Genomic DNA, 23,286 nt, shown 5'->3' on the forward strand with positions numbered 1-23,286 from the left:
TTAAAAACGTGAGAAAAGAAAACAAAAGTATGAGAATTGTATTTAACTATATTATTACTATTAACTATTTCTTCCTTAAAAATATAAAATATTTACTTTTTAACTGTGAAGAGCTATGGCCAAATGTTACAATTAGAGTATTAGAATCTTTTTATATCTCTGGGAAGGTTCATTGCATTGAAAAATTGTATGCATCTGTATACTGGACCCTTCCTCCCAAATTTTGGTATCCATTCAGTCCAAGAGTGACAATAATGTAAGTTTATTATTTTAATAGTTTGTAGGTCATTCCGTTTTACCATTGATCGATCTTAACTCATTTAGAAACCAATACAACAGATTTACATCACGTCTTAGGGTTAGGCATAGATTCAGAATCTTGGATATAGGCATTCCATAATTAGGTATCATTTTAATAATCGTATTTTAATGTATCTTATCTCACACACCCCTGATAGCGTTCCAATCAACATATTTACTGCTTTATAAAATGCACGAATCTGAAAATCAATCTAATAATACGACAAACAAACAAATATAATAAAGCGCCAACTATAAAGCCACCGCTAAATCGAATGTTATAACAATTAACGGTTTTACGATACGGTCAACCTTCGATGTTTCGAAAGTAAATTTTACGTATGTAAACCAAACAGTGCACATGGCGTTTTGGAGTTTGATGAAAAAGGAAAATGGGCACGAATTACACAGACCAACAAAAAAATATCTGTACAAAATGTTGAACCAATTTATTTAAATCTTTTGTATTTTTGGATGCTGTAACCATATTTGATAACAGTTTTTCTTTCACTTACAATTCTCCCACAAATAACAATGATTATATAATATTTATGAAAAATAGGACAAATTTAATATCTGAAAATTAAAAAATCATAGTTTTTATTGGTACCTTTGGTAAGTACTTTTAGGTACTTCTGATTGGTAATTTTTGTTTATAATAATATTAAATTACTAAAATTCGAAAATTAATATATTCATTATTTTTTGTATTTCTTTTCCCGATTGTCTTTAAAATTTCTTGCACAACTTTTTCTCCAACGTGATGTTTTTTGTCGTTTCCTACAAAGTCATCAGCAGTAATCATCAAATTATCTTGTTTTTATATCTTGATGAAACCATCTCCCTTGCACTAACTCACATCACTTAAATTTTTAAGGGAAAAATCCATAGAGCTTTGTAAGATGTAAATATTTAGGGGACTTTCACATTACTCAAAAACTTAATCCCAATTTCTTTAAATGATATCCAAAGCTCATATTCCATTAAATTCATTGCTTCGTGTCGTTGAAACCAAAGATCAATTCAAGAATTTTCTCTCCTCTTTCAGTTTAGCTTCTCGTAAATGCGTTAATTTTCTATACAAATCAATCACCATCTAAAAGCATAGCCTTTATATATTTCTTCGTCAAGCCCAAGTAGTGTAGTGGCAGTAGAAGAATAGTTTGGGATCTACGAAATTTTTATGTAAAATATTCTTCTTACCAAGTGCTAAAGTTTTTCCTTCAAGTCGTTTTTTGGCGTAATGTTTTTTTTGGTCCATTTCTTTAATTTCCTACTCATATATAGAACATGGAAACTTTATAGATCCATTTTTTTACCAAAAAGCATGAAGACAACTTTTAAATCTCCACACAATCAATACACAATCATAAGTAGAGTTAATTTTCTATAAAATTATATAGAATTGGGAAATATATTGTTGAATTATATTGAAAAGAAACTTGTTTTGATATTGACATATTAAAATGTGAGAACCTGGTGAGTAACGCGACTTTTTTATTATCATTTTTCGAATCGTCATACGAAATATCACAAAAATGAATTAATTATTATAATTTTATGATTGGCCTATGTTATCATGTCCATAACTTAATCATCTCAATACTCATCATTTTTCAGACCAAAGCTAATAAAGAAATAACTAAATTATATTAAATTAACTATATAATATACAAAAAAATTAAAATTAAATTGATATAACATAATCCAGATTTACAATACTAAATACAAAATATTAATTATACGAAAACTATACCACAGACAAAAGAATAAAAACAAAAGAAGATGAGAGATGTGGACATGGATGTATCGAAGAAAAGTAAAAGGAGGATAGGAACGAGATAATCAAGAAACCCACAATGGCGAGAAATAGAGAGTGGGAAAGAATGATGATGAAGATGACGAAAACAAGAACATGAATTATATTAAACTCCATTAATTTATCTTTAAAAAATAGCTTTATTTAATTGAAGATATATATAAATTCAAGAAGGTAAAAGGCTAAACGGAAAGAAACATAAACTGGAAAGATTAGAAAAGTGTAGCAGATGGGAATGTGAAACACACAAGGATCAAGGATTGACGAACAAGGAAGCGGAACTGGAGAAAGAATTCGAAAAATTTAAGATATAATAACGATAATCGAAAGAAAAGGAAACGATCTGGCAATTACAAAATGAGTAATGGGCATATATTTACTTGTAGCGCAGTATTGGAGCTGGTAAAATGAAGCTGCATATTAAATAAGAAGCAGAAATAAAAAATTTCAGAAAGAATACTAATAATAAAAATTAGAAAGAAAAATTAAACAAAAAATACTACACCATATAGTGGTACAAAATATATGTTTGATTATATTTAAAAAGACATATTATCGACATCTATTAGAAAACAGTTATTTCATATTTTTATTGCTTTTACACAACACCACTTAATTTATAATTCATACATTATAAGATGACGCCTTGACATTTTCCGAATATCTCTTTTAAATGTGCATGAACTGACGATCCGCCAGCACGCTTGGATTTCGCCCGTTTCCAATCTCGACTTTTATGAAACAGAAAAACATTCAGCAACGGCAAAACAAAGAAATTGGACTAGCCTGTTTTCAAGGTAACGTCCGCCTTTTATCGCCACAAACCCATTATGACATATTAACATAGTGACCGGTTCGTAACTGGATTAAAAGCCCCGTTTGCGTTTTCTTATTTTTCTATTTCGTCTTTTCAACAGGAAGTCGTTGCGAATTTCGTATCGAAAGTGGAAACCGTTCAATGCAACTGTAAATTACTCGAATAACGTGCTTCTTTTTTACCGGAATCGACGCTATTGGTTGAGAAATATTACTACATAAACGGTTTAACTTGAAAGGTATGCAATAAATTACACAAGTGAATTCAAACATAACCACAGAAAAGACGCACATATAAATAAATTTGCAACTATCTGCAGTTATTATATTATTTAAATTATTAATTAAATATAAAACATAAACCATATGTTTATTTAAAGACTACTAACTAAAGTTAATTTGGACTAGCGTTGACTCCGAACCACGGCCCTCGGTATTAAGCTTAGCACATGATGAGTGACCCATTTAGAGATTATCCCAGAAGACATCCGACATAAGATCATTTTTCTTGTCGGATTTTGCTGAATAATATAGAATCTACAATAGATACAAATCTTGTTTATCAGCCCGATGTAACTGTAAATCTGATTTCTCCAATGGAAGTTGCCACAGATATTAAAAACAACCTCATTCCTAGAAAGGCTTCTAGAATTGATGATATTTCACTTGGATTATTGAAAGACTGCCACGAAAAATATCAAATCATATTGACATACATATTCAAAGCATGTTTAAGACTGAAGCATGTTCCGGAATGTTTTAAGGTTGCTCGAATAATTATACATAAAAAACCTGACAAACCAGCAGAACAAGTTGGATCTATTTCGCTAATATCTGCGATATCAAAATTATTTGAGAATCTCTTGTTAAAGCCTATTAAACTATTTATAGAAATACCTGATTTCCAGTTTAGATTTCGAAATCAACAGTCGGCAATCGACCAAGTAAACAGAGTAACAGCGGTTGTTATAAAGACAATTAAAGAAAAGAAATGCTCCAAATCCAAATCTGTCCATGTTAATTTTGCATTACGACGAAATGACAAAAACATAATTACATTACTTGGCGGAATCATCAGTTAAATACATCGGGATATATCTCGATTGTAAGTTAAATTAGAAACATCGTGTTAAATAAGAAGCAGAACAGATTAAACTCAAAGCCAAGCAACTGTATTGGTTAGTCTGAAGATACTCTCAACCTTTTTTAAAAAATATCCAAAAGGTTAAAAATAATCGAGTGTTACGATTTTACAGACAATCGATGAATAAAATTCATTGATGAAACATGTTGCATCCTAAGGAGCTTATTCTAACATTTGTTATGATAAAATAGTAGCAAATAATATAACTGAACAAAAATTTTTTATTGCCCTTGATATCTCTGCAGATTTCCACATTTTTGAATACAGTTTTTTTTCTGACTTTATAATAAATCTATGTAAGAATAAATTCAGTACATTAGATTAGTCGAATGAAACTAGTAGCTCAAAAAATAATAACTGAAAGTACACGACTGAAACAGTCGATAATAAAAAGTAGTAAAATCAGTTAGACCGAAAATAGCGACTGAAACAATCGATAGTAAAAAATAGTCACTTACTAAACAGTCGATAGTCGTTTTCAGTCGATAGTTCCCAACGCTATCTAGAACATAAAAATAAAGAAAGATCAGGTACACTTTATATTTAAACTTTTCTTCTCAAAATTTTAGTTATGTTCTTCTGAAATATTAAAATGAACTTAGTGAACAAACTAGTAAGTAAATATTGAAAACTGCATAATCCTAAACTTGGGGGAAGTGACAGAAAATATATTTAATATTTAACAATATTCATAAGATAACCACGCTCGATGTTGCTAAAGAATAAAAAATGTGATTGATATACGAAAAATGAAAGAATCGCCTTCTTACCGAACTATTTCTCTTATTTTCAGTAATGGACCCGGAGAACTATGCCGGTGCCGACGCTGCTCATGATTCCCATCCGAGTCACGACCATACGACCGCCGTGGCATCGCAAGGAGGAGATGATATAATACAATCGGCCATCAATGGCGCTGCGGCACCGAATGGTCAAGCAAACGACCAGTATTACCACAAAAACGAAGTAACTTTGCCTATCCACCAAACAGAGACAGATTATCTCAACGGACACGGGCCCCAGACGAAGGAATCTCACTACATGTCGACGGCAAACTTAGATATTAAGGAGCGATTGGTCGACGATGGACATCCCGAGAAGATGGACCAAGGCTACAGCAATCCAGGTTTCGAAGACACGGAAGTGCCGATCAGAAATGGGAAAATCGACGATATCAACGAAAAGAAACTACCAAACGGTACCGAATATATTGCTGGTAAGTATCAAAAAAATTTCATTTAAATATATTAACAACAACGATACTTAAATATAGGATAGAGTACAGAAATAAGTTTTGGGTGGATCAACTACTTCCACTTTTGCTTTTGGAGCAGTAATTCGCTCGTAAAAATGGTGTATTTTGGTTTGAGTTTAACATGAATTCTAATGACCTAGTTTTGTACCAAACCTATGGTCTTGAGACGGTTTCAAATATTTCATTGAACCACTCCTAGAAGTTCAGTGAGCTCCTGTTGAGCTTTCCATGAATATTGATACAGAACGTCGCCATTTTAGCGTCCTCAATCTTTACTGGCCTCCCATAACTCTCTTTGCCTCGGGTATTAAAATCGTCACTTAAAAAAAAACCGGAAACTATAGATGCATATGTTTGTTGACAATACATATTCCCCTTATATTTATATACACATCAATCGTTATATATCAGCTACACAACACATCACAGAAAAGCAGCATTGCCCGAAAATTGTGTTTAGTTGATATGAAGGTTCATAACAGGTCAATTAAAAAATCCCCGGCCTACCATAGTAAAACACATTTTTTTGGAAAAATTAGTTTTTTTTATTCAACATAATTCCCTTCAAGTGTGATATACTGATTATAGCAACCCTCCAACTTGTCGATACCATTTTGTAGTACGATTTGTCCTTTGCTTCAAAATAGACCTCAGTTTAATCGATCACCTCTTCATTCGACGAAAATTTCTTCCCAACGAGCATTCTTTTGAGATCCGAGAATATTTTTAATTTTTACGTCGACAATAACCTCTTTTGGGTATCCACTGCGTTCACCGTCTTCGGTACTCATTTCACCACCTCTAAACATAGCATACCAATCCTTGATGGTTAATTTTGTTGAAGCAGTGTCCGGCAACTCGGCATCAAGCCAAGTTTTTGCTCTAACTGTATTTTTTTCCCTTCAAAAAGCAATATTTTATCAACACGCGAAAGTCCTTTTTATCCATTTTTTTCACAATAACAAAAGTTGCTTACTCAAAATGCTATAATTCGCAAACTAATGATCCAACTCCTGTCAAATTTATACACGCATCTTTTGACGGTTAGAGCTAACTAAAAAACATATGGTTTTAATTCTAGTAGCGCCATCTATATGCTAGGCCGGGAACTTTTTAATTGACCCACTATGGTTACAGTACAAAAGGGATATCGACCGCGGAGAAAAGTATCGATATTTCTTTTTAAATATATCTATTTTTCCGATATTTAAGACAAAAATTGACACATTAGTGCAAAAAAATATCTTTTAGCTCTTGAATATTAAAAAAAAGAGACTAATACTTAAAATTAAATATAAAAATCACAAAAAAATATCGATATATATATCGTACAAAGCGTGTATATGATTCTAACAAAATGACACAATAATGTTTAAAGGAAAATAATGATGCTTTAACAAGAATACAGTTAGAGATAGTCCATTCCATTTAATAGTATTTAAGCCAATTTTTGTAAATGCGTCAAAACTTATTTGTATATCTTATATTACATTAACTAACTATATTGATTAGCATTACCGTGATGGTAACTATGTTATATTATTCACTCTAAGAAATATTAAAAAACAGTATAAAACCGCTTTTTATATAAATATAATAATAATATGACTGCGAATTAACTTTAAAGTATATGAAAAACATAGTGTAATATATCAGACACCTTTGATCACAGCTATAATCTGAATGTATTCGGTTTTCGGTATTTTCTAATTCTAATGAAACATTGCCATGCAAGAGGATGACTTTATGCCTGTTATTTGCTATTGCTGATCTTTTTTGCAACAATACAGCACTGATTTTGTTCTATTATCATCGATAAACATCTTCAGTAATAGTTTCATTCAGTTTTAACAGCTCATAATAAACTGCACCTTGCTGAACTCATATATGTACAAGAATTTATGACCATAAATATTCCCCTTTGGTGTTGATGTGGATGGTTCTCCTGGTCTAACTCATGTCTTTTTTGTTGAGAATTGTCGTAGTAGATCTTTTTTTTATCACCAATCGCAAACAATGAAACCACGATTTCAAAACGGTTTGAAATGGTATTTTCAGTCAATTCGTGTGGTAGCTATTTTCCTTCTTTTTAGATTGTGCAAACTTTTGCTTCATCAACTGCTAAGCTATCAAAAAGTTCTTTGAGCACTTGAACTGGGTTTTCATAAACGATTGCTACAATTAATTGCATTTGAACTGTTTTAGTCAGCCAGACTTGATTTTGGATTTTTCTATTGATATCGAAATCACTAGATTTCAAGCGTTATAACAAAAACCGACAATTGGGATATGCATCACAATAATTTTCTAAAAAGTATTTGATGGCAGTTTATCTCTACTAATCATACAACAAAAGTAGTGAATGTCAAATGTTTTCAACTCTAAAAACATTGAAACAATTTATTGATATTACTATTCTTCAAACTGATATTCTTCACCTTTCCTATTTTAGCCTAGTGCAAAAAAGTACCGTTAGATTACTATTGGAAACTCTCTAGTGATCACTACTGTTAACTACAAATCTCTGGTCAACTGATAATATACGAAGATAAAGAATTCAAAGACAAAAACCAAACATAACCATCGATATTCAATAACAATATTTTAATATCAGTGAAAACAGATATTAATATTCTTAAATTAAAAATCATATCCTACTCCTTTATATACAAGAGAGCCAATTTTTATGATTTAATTGAAATCACCTGACCTATTACATGATCTCTATGAATATAACGGAACATTAGTCTTTCCGATTTCTGCCCAAAAAAATATTCAAAAATGCAGTGGTTGATGATGAGAATACTTTAAAAAATAATAAAAACACACCATATAAAAATATATCATACTTCATAATGAAATTAATAATATAACTTATAAAATATTAATTCTCTTAGTTTTCTAATGCTTAACTTAAAAAAAAATAAAATTAATGGCTTAGAAACTATTTTTATTAGTTAAATTGGGTTAAAGAGCAAACTTTGAACGTTAAGCATTAAAAAATATCCGCCTGCCTTATGGTTTTTTACTCAATTGTGTTTTTATTAATTATCATCCATTTACATAAAAACTGGTAAGACAAATTATCCTTTCGCAAACAACTTCTATTTCGTCAACGATATAAAAAAATTCAGTTTTATTATTTTTTTATAGGTTTACATTATATAATTTTATTGTTTCCAAAAATTCTTCAGCTAACGTAAATGCATTACTTTTGATTTCACTCATCATAATCATCAATCCATAGCAGGCTTTCAGGGAAAGTTCTTATATCTTAAATGGTACGCACTTGTTGGTGTTACTAAACTTCATCAAATTCAATGTTACTGATAATAGGCAATAGCTGTTAGAAAATAACCTCATAAGTTGTTAACTTTCATTTATCAGATTGTCTCTGTTATGACCATCTATGCTTTTCTTGTAGTGTATTTTCTATCGATAAAATATCGACTTCATCACCTAAATATGTAAAAAAAATCCCATTCAGTACCCATATTTATGCTTTTATATCATTATGTTTTTAATACTTTAAGATCTAGTCATCATCCATGCAAACTCTTTTCCTATAAATCGATCCTCTATTAATTTGAATGAGTAAGAGAATAAGTAAGCTGCTCATCTAAGGCGAATAACAAACGCTGTCTGTTTTCTTAATATTTCTAGTGGTATCTACGACTGCTTCCTAATCCAAATATTTATCGAAATTGATTAGTTTTAATCATTTTAATTACTATATCAGTTTAAAGAATAAAGCTGTATCTTGGCACAATTACCCCTGATTTTGCTGCTTGTTCGATGATGCAATCATTCTACAATAAGAGTTCAGAACTTAATTCATGGGGTAATTTAATTTCAATAAATTAGCCTGATCAACACCAGTATGCTTCACTTTTGAAAAATAAATTAGAGAATTATAAAAAATATAATAATCATATAAAACATAAACATAAATATAAATTAATTTTGTAAATATATTCAAAATAGAAAGTTTGTTAGAAAATACCTAAAATATTATAATAAAATTAAACTACTTAAGCTAAAAATAAGAGTAACAGTTATACATTATAGAACTTATTTCTTGATTTGATTCAATCTTCTGATTTCCTGCTGGTTATACAGTTGCTGTGATTAAGTTGTGTGACATTTTTTCATGTTTTATGGAGACACCTGGATAACTTCGTTCATCCATTTGATTTCGAAGTCTCCAGGTTAGTTATTTCTTGGTTACGTACTGATAAATATTAGTAATTGTTGTAAACTGTGTCAAAAACCGCTTCTAAAATATCTTACTACATTTTCTATTAAGGCTGTATATCATGTTAAATTTTAAATTAAACAAGAAAAGTTTTCAGGTGGATGGTGTTTAAGTATGTGGTACCAAGTACAGTGTGCTTGTAACTTGAGATCGCGTTCAAAGCATCATCGAGACGAGGATCCCTTAGATAGTCCTATTAATAGTCCTATTATATACGGATATAACAAGTATCGTTGAAATCTCTCTATTATGTGAAACAGGTTTGATTATTCAGCAAAAAAGTAACAAAATAGCAATGAGCAGCATTCATGTGGGTATGTAGACATAGTTGCATCCAAGCAATTTATATGATCATAAATACTTTTGTGGTTGTTTAACGATGAAAATGCCATAAGAGAAAATACGTTTTTTTTCTATTATTCTTATTTACGACTCTTTACTTGACGATTACTTGACAATAACCATGTTTATCATTAATGGTTCCTAAGATGATAAATACATTAGATACTTACAATGAACACTGTTTATCTTTTTTTATTTTTTGCATACGCTTGCACAAGCCTGTTTTGAAGACTTATTAAAAGCTTGCTTAAGGCGTTTAGAATAATATTGGTATGAATTCTGATCATTTTTTCATTTTAAAAAGGCATTTATTGCAAAACATTAATCAAAATAGTTTCGATTATATTGTACAATTTGCAGCAGTATTGAATGCAACAGAACTTTTAATTCGAACTGCAACAGCGTATCGTAACCGAGTCTTGCAACGTGTGACCGAGCATGCAGGAGTATGACTTCACGCCTGTTACTTGCTATTGCTCATTTTTTTGCAGCAATGTGTCGCCCAATTTGTTCAGATGACATCGGTAAATATCTACAGTCATAGTTTCTTTTAGTTTTAACAGCTCGTAATACACTGCACCTTGTTAATTTAACCATATGCTCGGCAAAACTTTATATCCATGAATAATCTGCTTAGGTCGATGGCTCTCCTGGACGAGCCCATGAGTTTTTACGTTTGGCACGCTACGCTTCCCGTATTTTTTATACTTTTCATTGCCACTCACAATACGTCACAAAAAATCTCTTCTTTCTAGTCATCCAGGTGGTTATTTAATAATGGCACTAAAATCGTCCCTTTTAAGCAAATAATTGAAAGCAAAACCAACCATTAAGATATGGCAGATCAGCATCACCATTTATGTAAACCAAAATCATCTAATTTACAGTTCTTAGGTTGCTTAACGATTGTTTACTATACATATTTAATATAAACTTTTACTTCACCTTTTCACCAATAAATATCGCTTATCAAATACATGCCAGCACATAATATTTTATTGATCTTAAATCAACTTGTTCATTTATATTAAGCCTTTTAAAATAAAATACGTTTCGTGTAAAATATTATTTCACATTTTCAACTTATATAATATTAGTAAATGATAATGTCACGCCAAAAATACCTAGCACTTGTTTATTTCTCTCAAACAAAACCAATACTTTCCTTTGATATATTCTTTTGAATCTAACTCTTTAATATTAAATATATTTTTTTATTAATTACATCCAGATATGCTTAATACAATCTTAATTGACAAATTAATTTATTGCTACTGTTCTGTTGTACTTGCATTAATACACAAGCAAGGCGAGTACGAGATTAATACATCAGTAGCTATGAAGCTAAAGTTCAATCTTCCGATTTCTTGCGTGTTGCCCAGTATCGGTATTGCTTTCACGTTGCTATGATTTGGCAGCCTTATTTCATGTTTTAAGGTGAAATATTGGATCACTTTGTGTATCCATTTGATTCCGAGGTCATCGTGCAGCTCGTTGTTGGTTGCGTAGAAATCAGCATTGGTAATTAATTGTAGAACTTTGTGTTGGATGACAATTGCACAAACTGAACGAATAACTTGATAAAAAATGACATTTGCTGCATTATATCTAATTGCTAATATTGTTCTAATGCTAATTTGCTGGAACATCTGTAAAAATTAAGTGTTACAACTAATAAATACACACGATAATTTCGGAATTCTTGCTGATAATTATGTATGAACATCTGATGGATGATAGAATTAGAATTTTTGAAAACTTGAACGAAATTAGTATAAAATATTGAAGTAAATGCGTTTGAGTCCGACGCTGAACAAAGAATAATTATTATACAAGCAAGGTTGGGCAGTATTTCAACTACCTGATGATAAAGTAATATTTCAAATACTTATGGCTTCAAAATACATTTAAACTTAAATAAATTTAACAGTCAGCCCAAATCGTCTGAATATTCTTGTCCCATAGTATGGAACTTTACGGTTCTATAATGCATTTTATAAGATAGAAATAAAAATTAAATGACTTATTTGAGTAAAGTCTAACACTTTGTCAGCTATAAAACTAGAATACTTGAAGGAAAAACAGTATTAGCAATACTAGTAAATAAAATGATGGCAAAATGTTTACCAGTCTTGAACGCTGTCCAAATATAAAAAATGTTTAAAAGAAAAATCGTTTTGTTTAACAGTTTATATTAAATCCCGAAACACTTAACCTGCTGTATTTTGTATTTTATACTTCCAATACACCACCTAAAAATATTTTGTATTTCGAATTTTAAATACATGTGAGATTGTGTACTAACTTGTACTTCAATTAAAATAAAGAATGCATTTTGCCCAACTCTGTACTCAAGGAGAATGAAGCAAAATGATTTTACTACATGTCATCGTAACACCAAAATAATTTTGAATATTCACTAACATAGTTATTCTAAAACGGAATTTAAATAATGCCAGAAAAACTGCAAAAAAATATTTGCATTAATAAAATTTTTATTTTTAATTTTTATAATAAAAATAATTTCAACAACTGTTTAATAGACACATAAGTAGTATGTCCTGGAGTATACTTTCTACAGTAGTTTAATATTTCTGTAAATGTTACCTTGCTCAACTATTCAGTAGATGATATGCTACATGAATTATATGTGTTATATTAGCATTATCATCATAAGATTCTAAAACTGTTTGATAAGCTTCCACAACAAACATTTTCAAATCAAAGAATAAAAACAATAAATGGCCATAGGTCATGGTATCAATTGGAAAACTGATATTTTTGTAAAGAAATGCCAAAACCATCCGATTTAGTAGTTATGTTAAATTGTTTAAGAGTTATTTACATTGATACTTCGCTTTTTAATCAAAACATGTCGTTGATCAAACTAAAAAAACATTTAAATGGTCCTATATGTATAAAAATTAACCTTTTGTCTTGTCTTCTAATCCCAAAATACTGCAACCATATTACTCCAATTTGTTTAGCAACATTTTGTAAAGTGCTATCGTATATCCATTAAACCAACAAAAACATGTTCATGTTCAAAACACATGATGTGAATATTAAGCAATAAAATATGCAAATAAAAACCGGTACAGACGCTATGACCAGAATATTCAAATGAATTTCAATAATATTATTGGATATAACAACAAACACAACACAGTTTTTCGAAAAGTATACAGACGCAAACAAGGCAGGTAGAGCAGAATGCGATTTTTATATAAAATAATGGGAAACGCATTTGAAAGTATTTCCTCCCAGGTCAATGATTTTTGCGTCATCGATATTTCTTATAATGGTGGATGTTGATGAACGACCTTCGCGATATTAGTCATTTAAGATTTGAGTGCTAACGACCACTTTTCTGTCAAACAAATAGTAAATGTACCCACCGTATGCTGATTCATAAACAAGACGAAAACAATTGGTAGTTCTTTGAAAAGTTCGATGGCGTCTTTCAATTGTTTTGTAAAAAAAACTTTTTCCTAAAAACGTAGAACATTTTCGGTGGAATTTATAATTTGAATGTTATTTTTTACTATAATATTAACAACCTTCATCAAACTTCCATCACATTAGGTTTGAAATAATATCAAATTTACATTAAAACTATTTTTTTAGTTCTCCGAAACTACAAAGTTGATGGTGTATAGTTAAACAGCCATGGGCCAATTTAAAGAATGCATTTCATTCATCATTTTAATCAACCATTTGAATATCGATCATATTTGAAAAAACTCGTATATAACTAGGGTGATTACTTTAAACCACTAATATCACTACTTTCTTATTCAAGCTTTCCTTAAAATACTTTATTTTTTATGATTGACTAAAATGAATTCATTTTTTTATTATTTAATTATTACATTGTTACTAGTTGTTTCCGTCTAACCGACAATTTGTCTTTATGATAACTTCAATCTAGGTACATATCTAGGAGGACCCATGAACCCTATCTCACTCTACGGTGAAATAATGTTTATACATGTCACTGCTGTATTTTTTATCATATGCACCTCACTACACCACACTACGCAAGATCAGATGGTTTGATTCTTTTGAATTTGTGTCCTGTTCTGATGGTATCCTAAAGCTGCAATACTTCAATATTCTCATGAGAATGGAGTCTTTCCTCATACCCCCTTGCAATTCTCTTGATTTCTTGACTGACTGTAGATATCTGAAGGTCTCGATGTAGGTAATCAGTCCTATAGTATTTGAGTGCGCCCACAATACCTCTCAGAACTTTGTTCTGAAACATTTGTATATTATTTACGTTACAATTTGCAGAACATCGCCATAATTGAACTCCATATGTCCATATAGGTTTCAGTATTTGCTTATATAATAGCAATTTATTATGTACTGATAATTTTGATTTACTTCCAATCAGCCAGAGTATTTTCCTATATTTCAATTCCAGTTCTTTTCTTTTCTTCTTTATATGTTCCTTCCAGCGAAGTTTTGCATAAAGATTTATTCCGAGATATTTAGCGTTGTTGCTATATGTAATGATAGTATTACTTGATGTTATTGGTGCTTGTACAGTCTGTTAAAAACCTTTAACCCCACATATGGTCTATAAAATATTTTTAGTAATCAAAAACGAAGATGAATAAATTTTATTGGTAAACAGTATTGCTTTGTTTTCCATTTTAGGTAATACCGATATCAGTTCAGTTAGTCCCATCAAACATCTTGCAGCAAACGATTCTATAAAAAAATAAAAGACCTTACACAAGTAAATTTTATCACTAAATAACACGGTCTACAAAAAAATCTATGAGCTGTTTAGGTTTTGTGACTTTTTTGTTCTGTGCTGAATTAGAAAATGACTCTTTTTGTCATAGAACGACACGTCACTTGACAATTTGGTTAACTATGTTAGACAAGTTATTACAATAAAATAAAAGAGAATAGATTTCAAAAATATTATATTATTTACAAACCATTTAATATACATTCACTTGTACACACTAAAACATTTTCTTTTTCCCAGTAAAACTATTCTTTGTATATTTTCACTTGTGGGAAGAATATCTTTCTGAAGATCTCTCTGTATCGTCTAATAATAGTCTGATATCACTGAGAAACTCCACTTAGTATCTTTTTTCTATATCATTTATATATTGGTAAAATCGTTCACCTTGCTTTTCACCAGATTTTCCAACAAGTAGTCGAAATGGGAATGAAAAAAATGTACTTTTGAGTATCCCAAATCTTGAAATGCTTTTAGCCTTTTTGACGATTGGTTTATATTTGGGATCTTTATGATTAACTAAAAATGTATCTATGGCCTCTTTAAAAACAATCCACCCTTCTTCTTTCCATTATGGTTGCGATGAATCATGGGTCGATCATAAGCCGTCTAATGTCTGATCGGACGAAAACATCTTCCTTCGTCTTTGCTTCTGGAGGCATAGAAACTTCGAAACTATGTGTTTAAAGTAATTTGGGTGGTCATTTTACAAATTGCTCCATCAATCCCAACTTGATGCGCAACTGTGGTTATAGATCTATATGTGGAGGTAACATTTTTTCTTGGAGGATGTTCTTCTCACCAACTTTATAGTCCTGTATTTTGCTCACTCTTTAGTATCCCATAGACATAACAGGCAAGCGAATTTAGTAAACCCAGCTTGCTCAAACAACATGAATAAATTTTAAAATCGCCACAGACCTTTTACTCAAGGTCTTCATATTTTAATTTGCGTAGAACCAATTCCAAGCTCTTAATTATGAATGAAAGTATATTTATATTAATTCTGACTGAAAGTTAGTTTAAAATAAGATCTCTTATTTTTATAATAATAAATCCTTTATATCTATAAAAATTTTGCATGACATGGAAAAAATCCTGAAGTTCTGAAATTTTTCCATACTATTTTCGTTTCCAGCATACCAACACACATTAGTTGAAAATACTAAAACCGCTTTTGTGGCAGGCATGTGTAATTGACGTCTGACGTAATATTACTTTGTCTATATACTGCTTTGTCTGGTTTACAACGAAAATATAATCTTGCTTTTGTCGTTTCAGCAAATACGGGGGTATGCCTTTGGCTTTTTTGTTATATTTTCCATTTTCCTTTCTACCAACTAAGAGTTTATCTGAACTATATCCAAACTACGGTCCTAGGCATTAAATCTACTGACTAACGTGCGACCAAATTAGAGACCATCCCAAGAGACATCAGCTCTTACCCAGCCTGGTTACTGGCGTGACTAGAATGGTTTTCCTTAGGCAACTTTCTTCAATTTCTTTAAGTTGTTCTTTGTTTCTATAATTTGGCATTATATCGCTGGTTGACAAAAATGCTCTTTTTCTTTGTTCTTTAGAAAGTATAGGACCAACCTTCGGATATTCTCTATATTCTATTCAGCTTGCTAAAATATCCTTCACTGATATATGTTTCTTAAATTCCAGTGTTTCTTCTAAAATATGTTGTGGCGCACACGTCAAATATTCAGATGCTGAATTCAGATTCAGATGAAATGCTCAAAATTGTATTTTGGGCACTTATTACCTGTGTGATTTGGAAAAATCTGCTACCGAAGCCCATCAAATACTTGAAATAGATAAAAACCCAGCTCGAACTTCGAATTTAATGCACTTTGTTGCACTTGATCCTAAACATATATTTGATACCTACTAAGTTATTGAGTAAATTCATGGAAATGAAACAAATAAAAACACAGATTTATAGTTGTAAAAATATTTTAATACGCTTATTCCAATGAGTCCATTGTATCCAGAGCAATTTTGGGTATACTGTTAATAAATATATAATGCTCTTGAAAGTTATTTAAAAACCCAGAACTATATGTGAACGATAACCATGAAGAAATAACGGACGATTATATATAATTTTTAAGTTCGCTCTGGTATCAAACCGGCTCCTGTTCATGTACTACATCTGTTTCAGGCATGTGCTCGGGGCTTGAAAAGTATCTTCGTCACATCGATTATTAAAAAGAAAGTGATTTATACACGTGTTACATAAATTAAAATGTTCTTGGTCTACCAGCATTCGACAGACAAGCTGACCTGAAAACAGAACAAATAAATAAAAATTATGATTTATTATAACGAATATGTATTTTTCAACTAAACAATCACATATGTTTTTATAGAAACATTTTGCGTTTATATAAATAGTTACAATTTTACAACTAGAAAGTAAGAAACTATTTTTATATTTTGACTAGATAGACCTATATCTATCTAGCAAATTTCCTTTGGCAATAACAATACGTTGATTGTTGGGGAATTAAACCTCCTCTCGTACTCACAAGCAGGTGTTTTGTCAGGTCTGACGACGACATTATGGCATCAGATGGCATTCATGTAATTTTGAATATGTTGACTAAATCGTTGTTCTGGTTTGAAGAACTCTTTGTAGTTCTTGGACAACATGTCGTTTCACTGTTCCAGATTGCCCTTAAAATAAATTTGTAAGAACTGATTATCTGCATCTGGTAGTGGTCTTAGTAACAGTAATCTTAGTAAGTGATAAATTTATCCTTGTAACTGAAATTATTTAAGATATTGTTGAATTATTTCTGATATGAATTTAATTTTTACCATAACACTTTTATGGTATAAGAATATGAAAGTGGACATGAAATTGTCCTGTTCAATATTACCCCAAACGACTTTATTTTTTAATGTTGGCCAAGAATTGGCTGGAATCATTTCCCACCCCAGAAACTAATGAGCGTAATGGATCTGGTAAATAATGACTGTTACCACTGCGCTATTAGCAAGTAATAAATGTATCCTTGTAACTACAATTATTTAAGATTTTGTTAAATTATTTCTAATACAAATTTAAATTTTACTAAGAAACTTTTATGGTATAACACAATGAAAGTGGGCATGAAATTGTCCTGCATGAAACCATTCCATTGTACAAATTGTCCATTTAATATAGGTTACGCTAAAAGACTATTTTATTTTTGAATTTTGGCCAACAGGTAAAATTTGAATGGTCACTTCATATTTCAACTGCATTTTTTTAAAGGTTTACTCGACCACAATTACAATGCGAATGAAAATTCTAACAATATTTCAATAGTTATATCATATTGAGTATATTTCATTATTTTTTACTTAATTTTCACGTTATCAATCGACGTACCTATCAAAAACTATGAAATATAACCCTTGACAATAGTTTTATAATAGCGACCGGTTCTTTTAAAGAATAATCAACATTTTAGTAACAAAATAAATTATAAATATTTGACAAACAACAATATTGATCCTTTGTGAGAGTAAAACTATTGATGACAGTGAGAGTAACACATTTATTTGAGGAAACAAAATTGTTATTTTTGCTATTTTTATTGTAATTATTCCATATTTTCTTACAATATAAACCATCACTGGGCTTCCGTAATAATTTTAAAATGAGGATTAGCCAAATCACACTAGCCATCATCAAACTTTAGCGAGACTAACGAACAGCTATTAATTTTCATATATAGAGCAGATGCGTAACGTATCTAATGATTTTATGTGTTTCCAGTTCGAAGTTCCTTCAATAACTCCAAACCAATCAATGGAGATTATGCAGCCAACGACAGTCACATGAACGAAATGGTCAATCTGGAACTGATCAATCTGAAACCGATGAGTAACGGGTTGGACGCTCCTTACGAGGTCAACTCCATCAGTGAAATACCCGTGAAGAAGGGCAATGATGACGAACGACGAATCTCCTACGACGAATATTTTGTACCAGTCAATGAGCATCGCAAATATATGAGGTAAGAAGAGTTACATTGGAAAATATAAAATATTGGAGTTCTTACTTAAATGATTACATGGCAGACGGTTCGAATTTCAAGTTTAAACACTGGTCAATCCATCAAACTGGGAAGTAATGTAAATTTTCCCTGACAATAATGAACTTCATCGGACGTATTTCCAAAGATTTTGTAAAATCATTTTGTGGATTTTTTTAATGTTTTTGTCGGTAACAACCTCTTTTGGGCGTCCACTGCGTTCACCGTCTTCGGTGCTCATTTCACCACATCTAAACTTAGCATACTAATCCTTGATGGATGATTTTTCTGAAGCAGTGTCCGCAAACTCGGCATTAAGCTAAGTTTTTCTTTCAACTGTATTTTTTCCCTTCAAAAAATAATATTTAATAAACAAAGGTTGCTTCACTCAAGATGCCATAATTCACAAACTAATGATCTGACAGCTGTCAAATTTATACACGCATCTTTCGAGGGTTAGGGCTAACTAAAAAAACATATGAATTTAATTCTAGTATCGCCATCTACGTGTCAAGCCAGGGACTTTTCAATTGACCTGTTATGTATTAATGAAGAAAAGAATAAAATCAATCAATTTTTCACCATATAATAATGTAAAAATTATAATAATTAACAAAAGCATTACAAATGCCTTGAAGTGCTTTAATGCAAAACGATTAAAAAATTATCGTGTGTCAATATTTTCATAATTCAATTTCAAGAATCATGGAAAAAACCATGTCAAAAAGAAATATTTGTTAATCATACTACGCATGCATATATTATTAAACAATACTAACGAATATTGACTAACGAATTCCATTCAATAAACTCTGATTTTCCAATTTTCTCTTCTTTTACAGAGGCGAGAAATTATACGTGACCGCCGACAAGAGAAGCAAGAAGAGCAGAAGCAAGTACCTCTGCTGGATCCTGTGCATATGTATCGTAGCAGCCGCATTAATTATCGGAATCTTAGCGGCTGGTGAGTGAGACATACTTTCTCTTTCGAGTCGCTTTTAAATAAATAATAGCGCGATTATTGCAAGAGGCGAAAAAAGTTATTCCGCATTTTCTACGCCAGAACAGTATATCACAGAAATGTTTCTCTTTCATGATATTAGTTACGTCAGTTCAGTCACCTCAATAGCGACAAAAACGAAAATAAATAATAGAAATTAATTTTCGTAAAGTCTTCTCTAGGTCACCTAAAAATTGTTCACATCTGCAAGGATGAAGCTACTATCATTAAGAAATCATCTGCCCGCGTAAGTTTCAGTTAGGAAAATTCAGCATAAAATGAAGGCATGAATGTGTACGAATGCAAAGAAATAACGAGGAACACAGTATTAACCTGTAAAATATTGTTAGTATAAAAAATATTGCATCGTATTCCATGTTGGTAACACTAATTTCATCTAAATAATATGACGCGTATGTATCGCTCAGTTTACATGCCAAGTTTTGTAGGTTGTATTTGAGTGTATTATGCGCTTTGTTCTGTGACGGTTAAAACGAGATCATAAGATATAATATAATATAAAATAGATAATAAGATAAAATAGAGATTACTAACATACACAAAACATAGGGTGAAAAAAATTAGATAGCGAAATAGTGGACGAAACCCAAAGTTAACTGACAAAGACAACAAAACTATCGCAGCAAAAGTAACAGTAGAACCTAACACTCGTTTGAGTAACGCTGTTCAACATTCATGGAAGGGCATGGCGACTGCTAAACATTTTATAAGGGAAGTCAACGCTAAGGTGCAAAAGAAGTAGTGCAAAAATAATAAAACTTGAACACTTGATGCTTAGAATAATTTAGTATGGTCCAATGTACGAAGGATACTAAATGTATGGAGAACTTCAGAAGAAGCCTACAATCCTGCCATCTTGATACAGATCAACTTATTCTCTCACTCATATCAGTGACTGGATTATTGCAAATAAATACCTCGGCATCCTCAAGGAAGAAGTTCTTACTAAGCCAAACAGAGCAGATCAATATCATTAAACATCTTTCCTTGTCAGCACAATCGTCAAACCTCAACATAATTGAACCATTATGGGGAGTTTTACAACAGAGACTAAGGAGTGGAGTTCCATCTCCAACATCGCTGAAGCAATTGGCGAATATTTTGGTAAAAGAATGGGACAAAATTGCATTAGATATACTCCACAAGTCTATTTCGCGAAATTTGCAGCTGTTTGAAAAATAATGGTAGCATTATTATATTTGAAAAACCAACATTTGAATGACAATGAAATTGACTAATAATTGTATCGTACGGGAAGAAGAGAAGAATGTTCTGATCCTAAACCAGATCCTTTTCCGCATGCTTCAATTTCTAATAATACGATTAATATCACATCAAACATTAAGAAAGAAAGGAAATTGAGTAGCTGGAAATTTACCGTCAAATTTTGCATATCTTGAATGCAGGAAATTATTTATTAGTAAAATTGTAACTCTATGAAACTTAATATCATTTTTAAAAGCTTAACACGGTATTTTTAAGAAGTACGGATCTGCGGCTGTAATTAAATTAAAAAAGCAAAAACAGTTATCGCTAAATGGTATAATGAATATGCTATTGTTTTAGTGCTATACTCTTTACTATACTAGTGAAATTCTAAGAAAGGGAATCCTGTTATCCCGCACAGCAGTGATATCTCTTCAGTATTTAACTGATAACAAAAGCAGAGTCTCTCACATCACTTGGCAGTCTGTGACACCTGGCTATACTTCGAGGACAAAAAACATTTGCGGAAATAAAGGATTCCAGTTAGATACTGCTGACTGAATGCTTTTAACCTAAATGTGAAAAGGGTTACTTAAATATATTCAAAACAAAAATTTTAAAAACTATTATCACTCATATTCTAAATATTTCTAGCTTAATTATTGTATTAATTCAGAAAATTATATGAATTATTCACAAGAATATATAAAAAAGAGTTTTTAGCTATTCAATTTCCCCCATCTAGCAATTCAGTAATTCCGTCATCGATAATATTGTTCCTTGAATTACTCAAAACTTCTGTTTAGCATCAGAATTTTTCCTTGGAACGTATCGAAATTATGATAAATAATAAATCGTATCCAAACACAGGAATTACTATAAATACGAAAATATATAAACAGCATATACACACAGTTCTATATAACTATGCTTGTTGTCATTTCTTCTTCCTCCTCTTTTCACTTCTAAACTTGGCAACCCAATTAGAGAGCTTATGAACACGAACTAGCATTGTTATGATGATGTGAAGATGCTTGTTTGTTCAAAGCCCAAGTAAAACGCGTTACTTACAACATCGAGTACCATATAGCTATCTTGCATGATGGTTTCGTTCGATGTATGTACCTATATCGTTATATTATTAAATCCCCCACATAGATCAGCCTTATCATGTACTTCTAAGAATAAGTAGATAGTAATACAGTAGTAGTACAAGTAGTAGAAGAAAACTGATTAACAAATCAAATTGAGTCATAAATAACCTAAGATAAGGTTATATTTGAAATAACACACCAAACTTTGCTAGTACATAAGTACTGTTTTATCAAAATTCTCAATAACCATTTTCCATAAATGTCTTCATTGAATTATTATTTACCTTTATTAAACCTAAACGGTCAGCTGTTAAACTTTTTTAATAATCACCGTACAAACCTTAGATCAATAAAAGCAAATCAAAGCAAGCGTCAAATTCAAATCTTGCGTACATTTGTGTCAGTAAACAGAAAACTGTTATTTTGTGTAAAGAAATGTCATAACTATCGAATTTAACAGTGAGGTTATGTTATTTAACACTTGTTTTCAATGACACTTCGCAATATTACTAATAAATGCTTTTTTTATTAATGTCTTAGAACAATCTGCCCGTGGGCAATAAGTATTATATGATTATATGATTTATTGATTATATGTATTATATGATTTCCGTTATATAATATAACTATCCTGACATGTAGAACTAACAAATATCAGTAATAAAAATACATGCATATATCATAGAGCAAGTTTTCCAATCCAACAGATATTGTAGGAACTTTAAGGTATAATTAACGGAATTTAATTATAAATATTTAGTAAAAAAGGTCCTTATTAGTCACTAATCAAGTTAATTTCATTAACTAGTTGGCGTAATTGGAAACAAAGCCCCAATCGTACTAAAGGAAATGACCGCCAGACACTTCGATGGAAATGAACCGACTATAAAAGGAGCTAGTATTTTCAACAACATTGACATGAAACAAGATGAACCTCCTCCACAGGAGACGCTGCCACAGTCATCGATTCCCCCAGCCACCAATTCACAAACGAGTAATATACCAACCATCCGAGTAAGACCCATTTAAAGATCTTGATGTTTCAGTACCACGAGTTTTGGAATCCGAAATTATCATTGATAATAAACTGTTCGTTCCGGAACTGTACAAAAAGGACAGTCCCGAATATCAGCATCTAGCGAAGACTATCGAAGAACAATTAAAGAACTATTTCCTGGCCAATGATATCCTACAGAGCGAGCTCGAGAATATTGAAGTGAAAGTCATGGAATTTTTGT

General features: G+C 31.1%; 1 protein-coding gene across 1 annotated transcript in view; it reads left to right on the forward strand.

The window, feature by feature from the left end:
* Positions 1 to 23,286, forward strand: part of LOC143202586 (uncharacterized) — a 105,568-nt gene that overhangs the window by 76,798 nt on the left and 5,484 nt on the right. The window contains exons 2-6 of the mRNA XM_076414199.1: positions 4,873 to 5,295; positions 18,469 to 18,709; positions 19,570 to 19,691; positions 22,857 to 23,042; positions 23,095 to 23,284. Coding sequence (XP_076270314.1) covers positions 4,875 to 5,295; positions 18,469 to 18,709; positions 19,570 to 19,691; positions 22,857 to 23,042; positions 23,095 to 23,284 — 1,160 coding nt within the window. The 5' untranslated portion in view covers positions 4,873 to 4,874. The remainder of the gene's footprint in view (positions 1 to 4,872; positions 5,296 to 18,468; positions 18,710 to 19,569; positions 19,692 to 22,856; positions 23,043 to 23,094; positions 23,285 to 23,286) is intronic.

The sequence above is a fragment of the Rhynchophorus ferrugineus genome, unplaced genomic scaffold (genome assembly GCF_030347505.1).
Source record: "Rhynchophorus ferrugineus isolate W39M unplaced genomic scaffold, kcgeb_rfMv2 rfM9, whole genome shotgun sequence".
NCBI lineage: Eukaryota > Metazoa > Arthropoda > Insecta > Coleoptera > Curculionidae > Rhynchophorus > Rhynchophorus ferrugineus.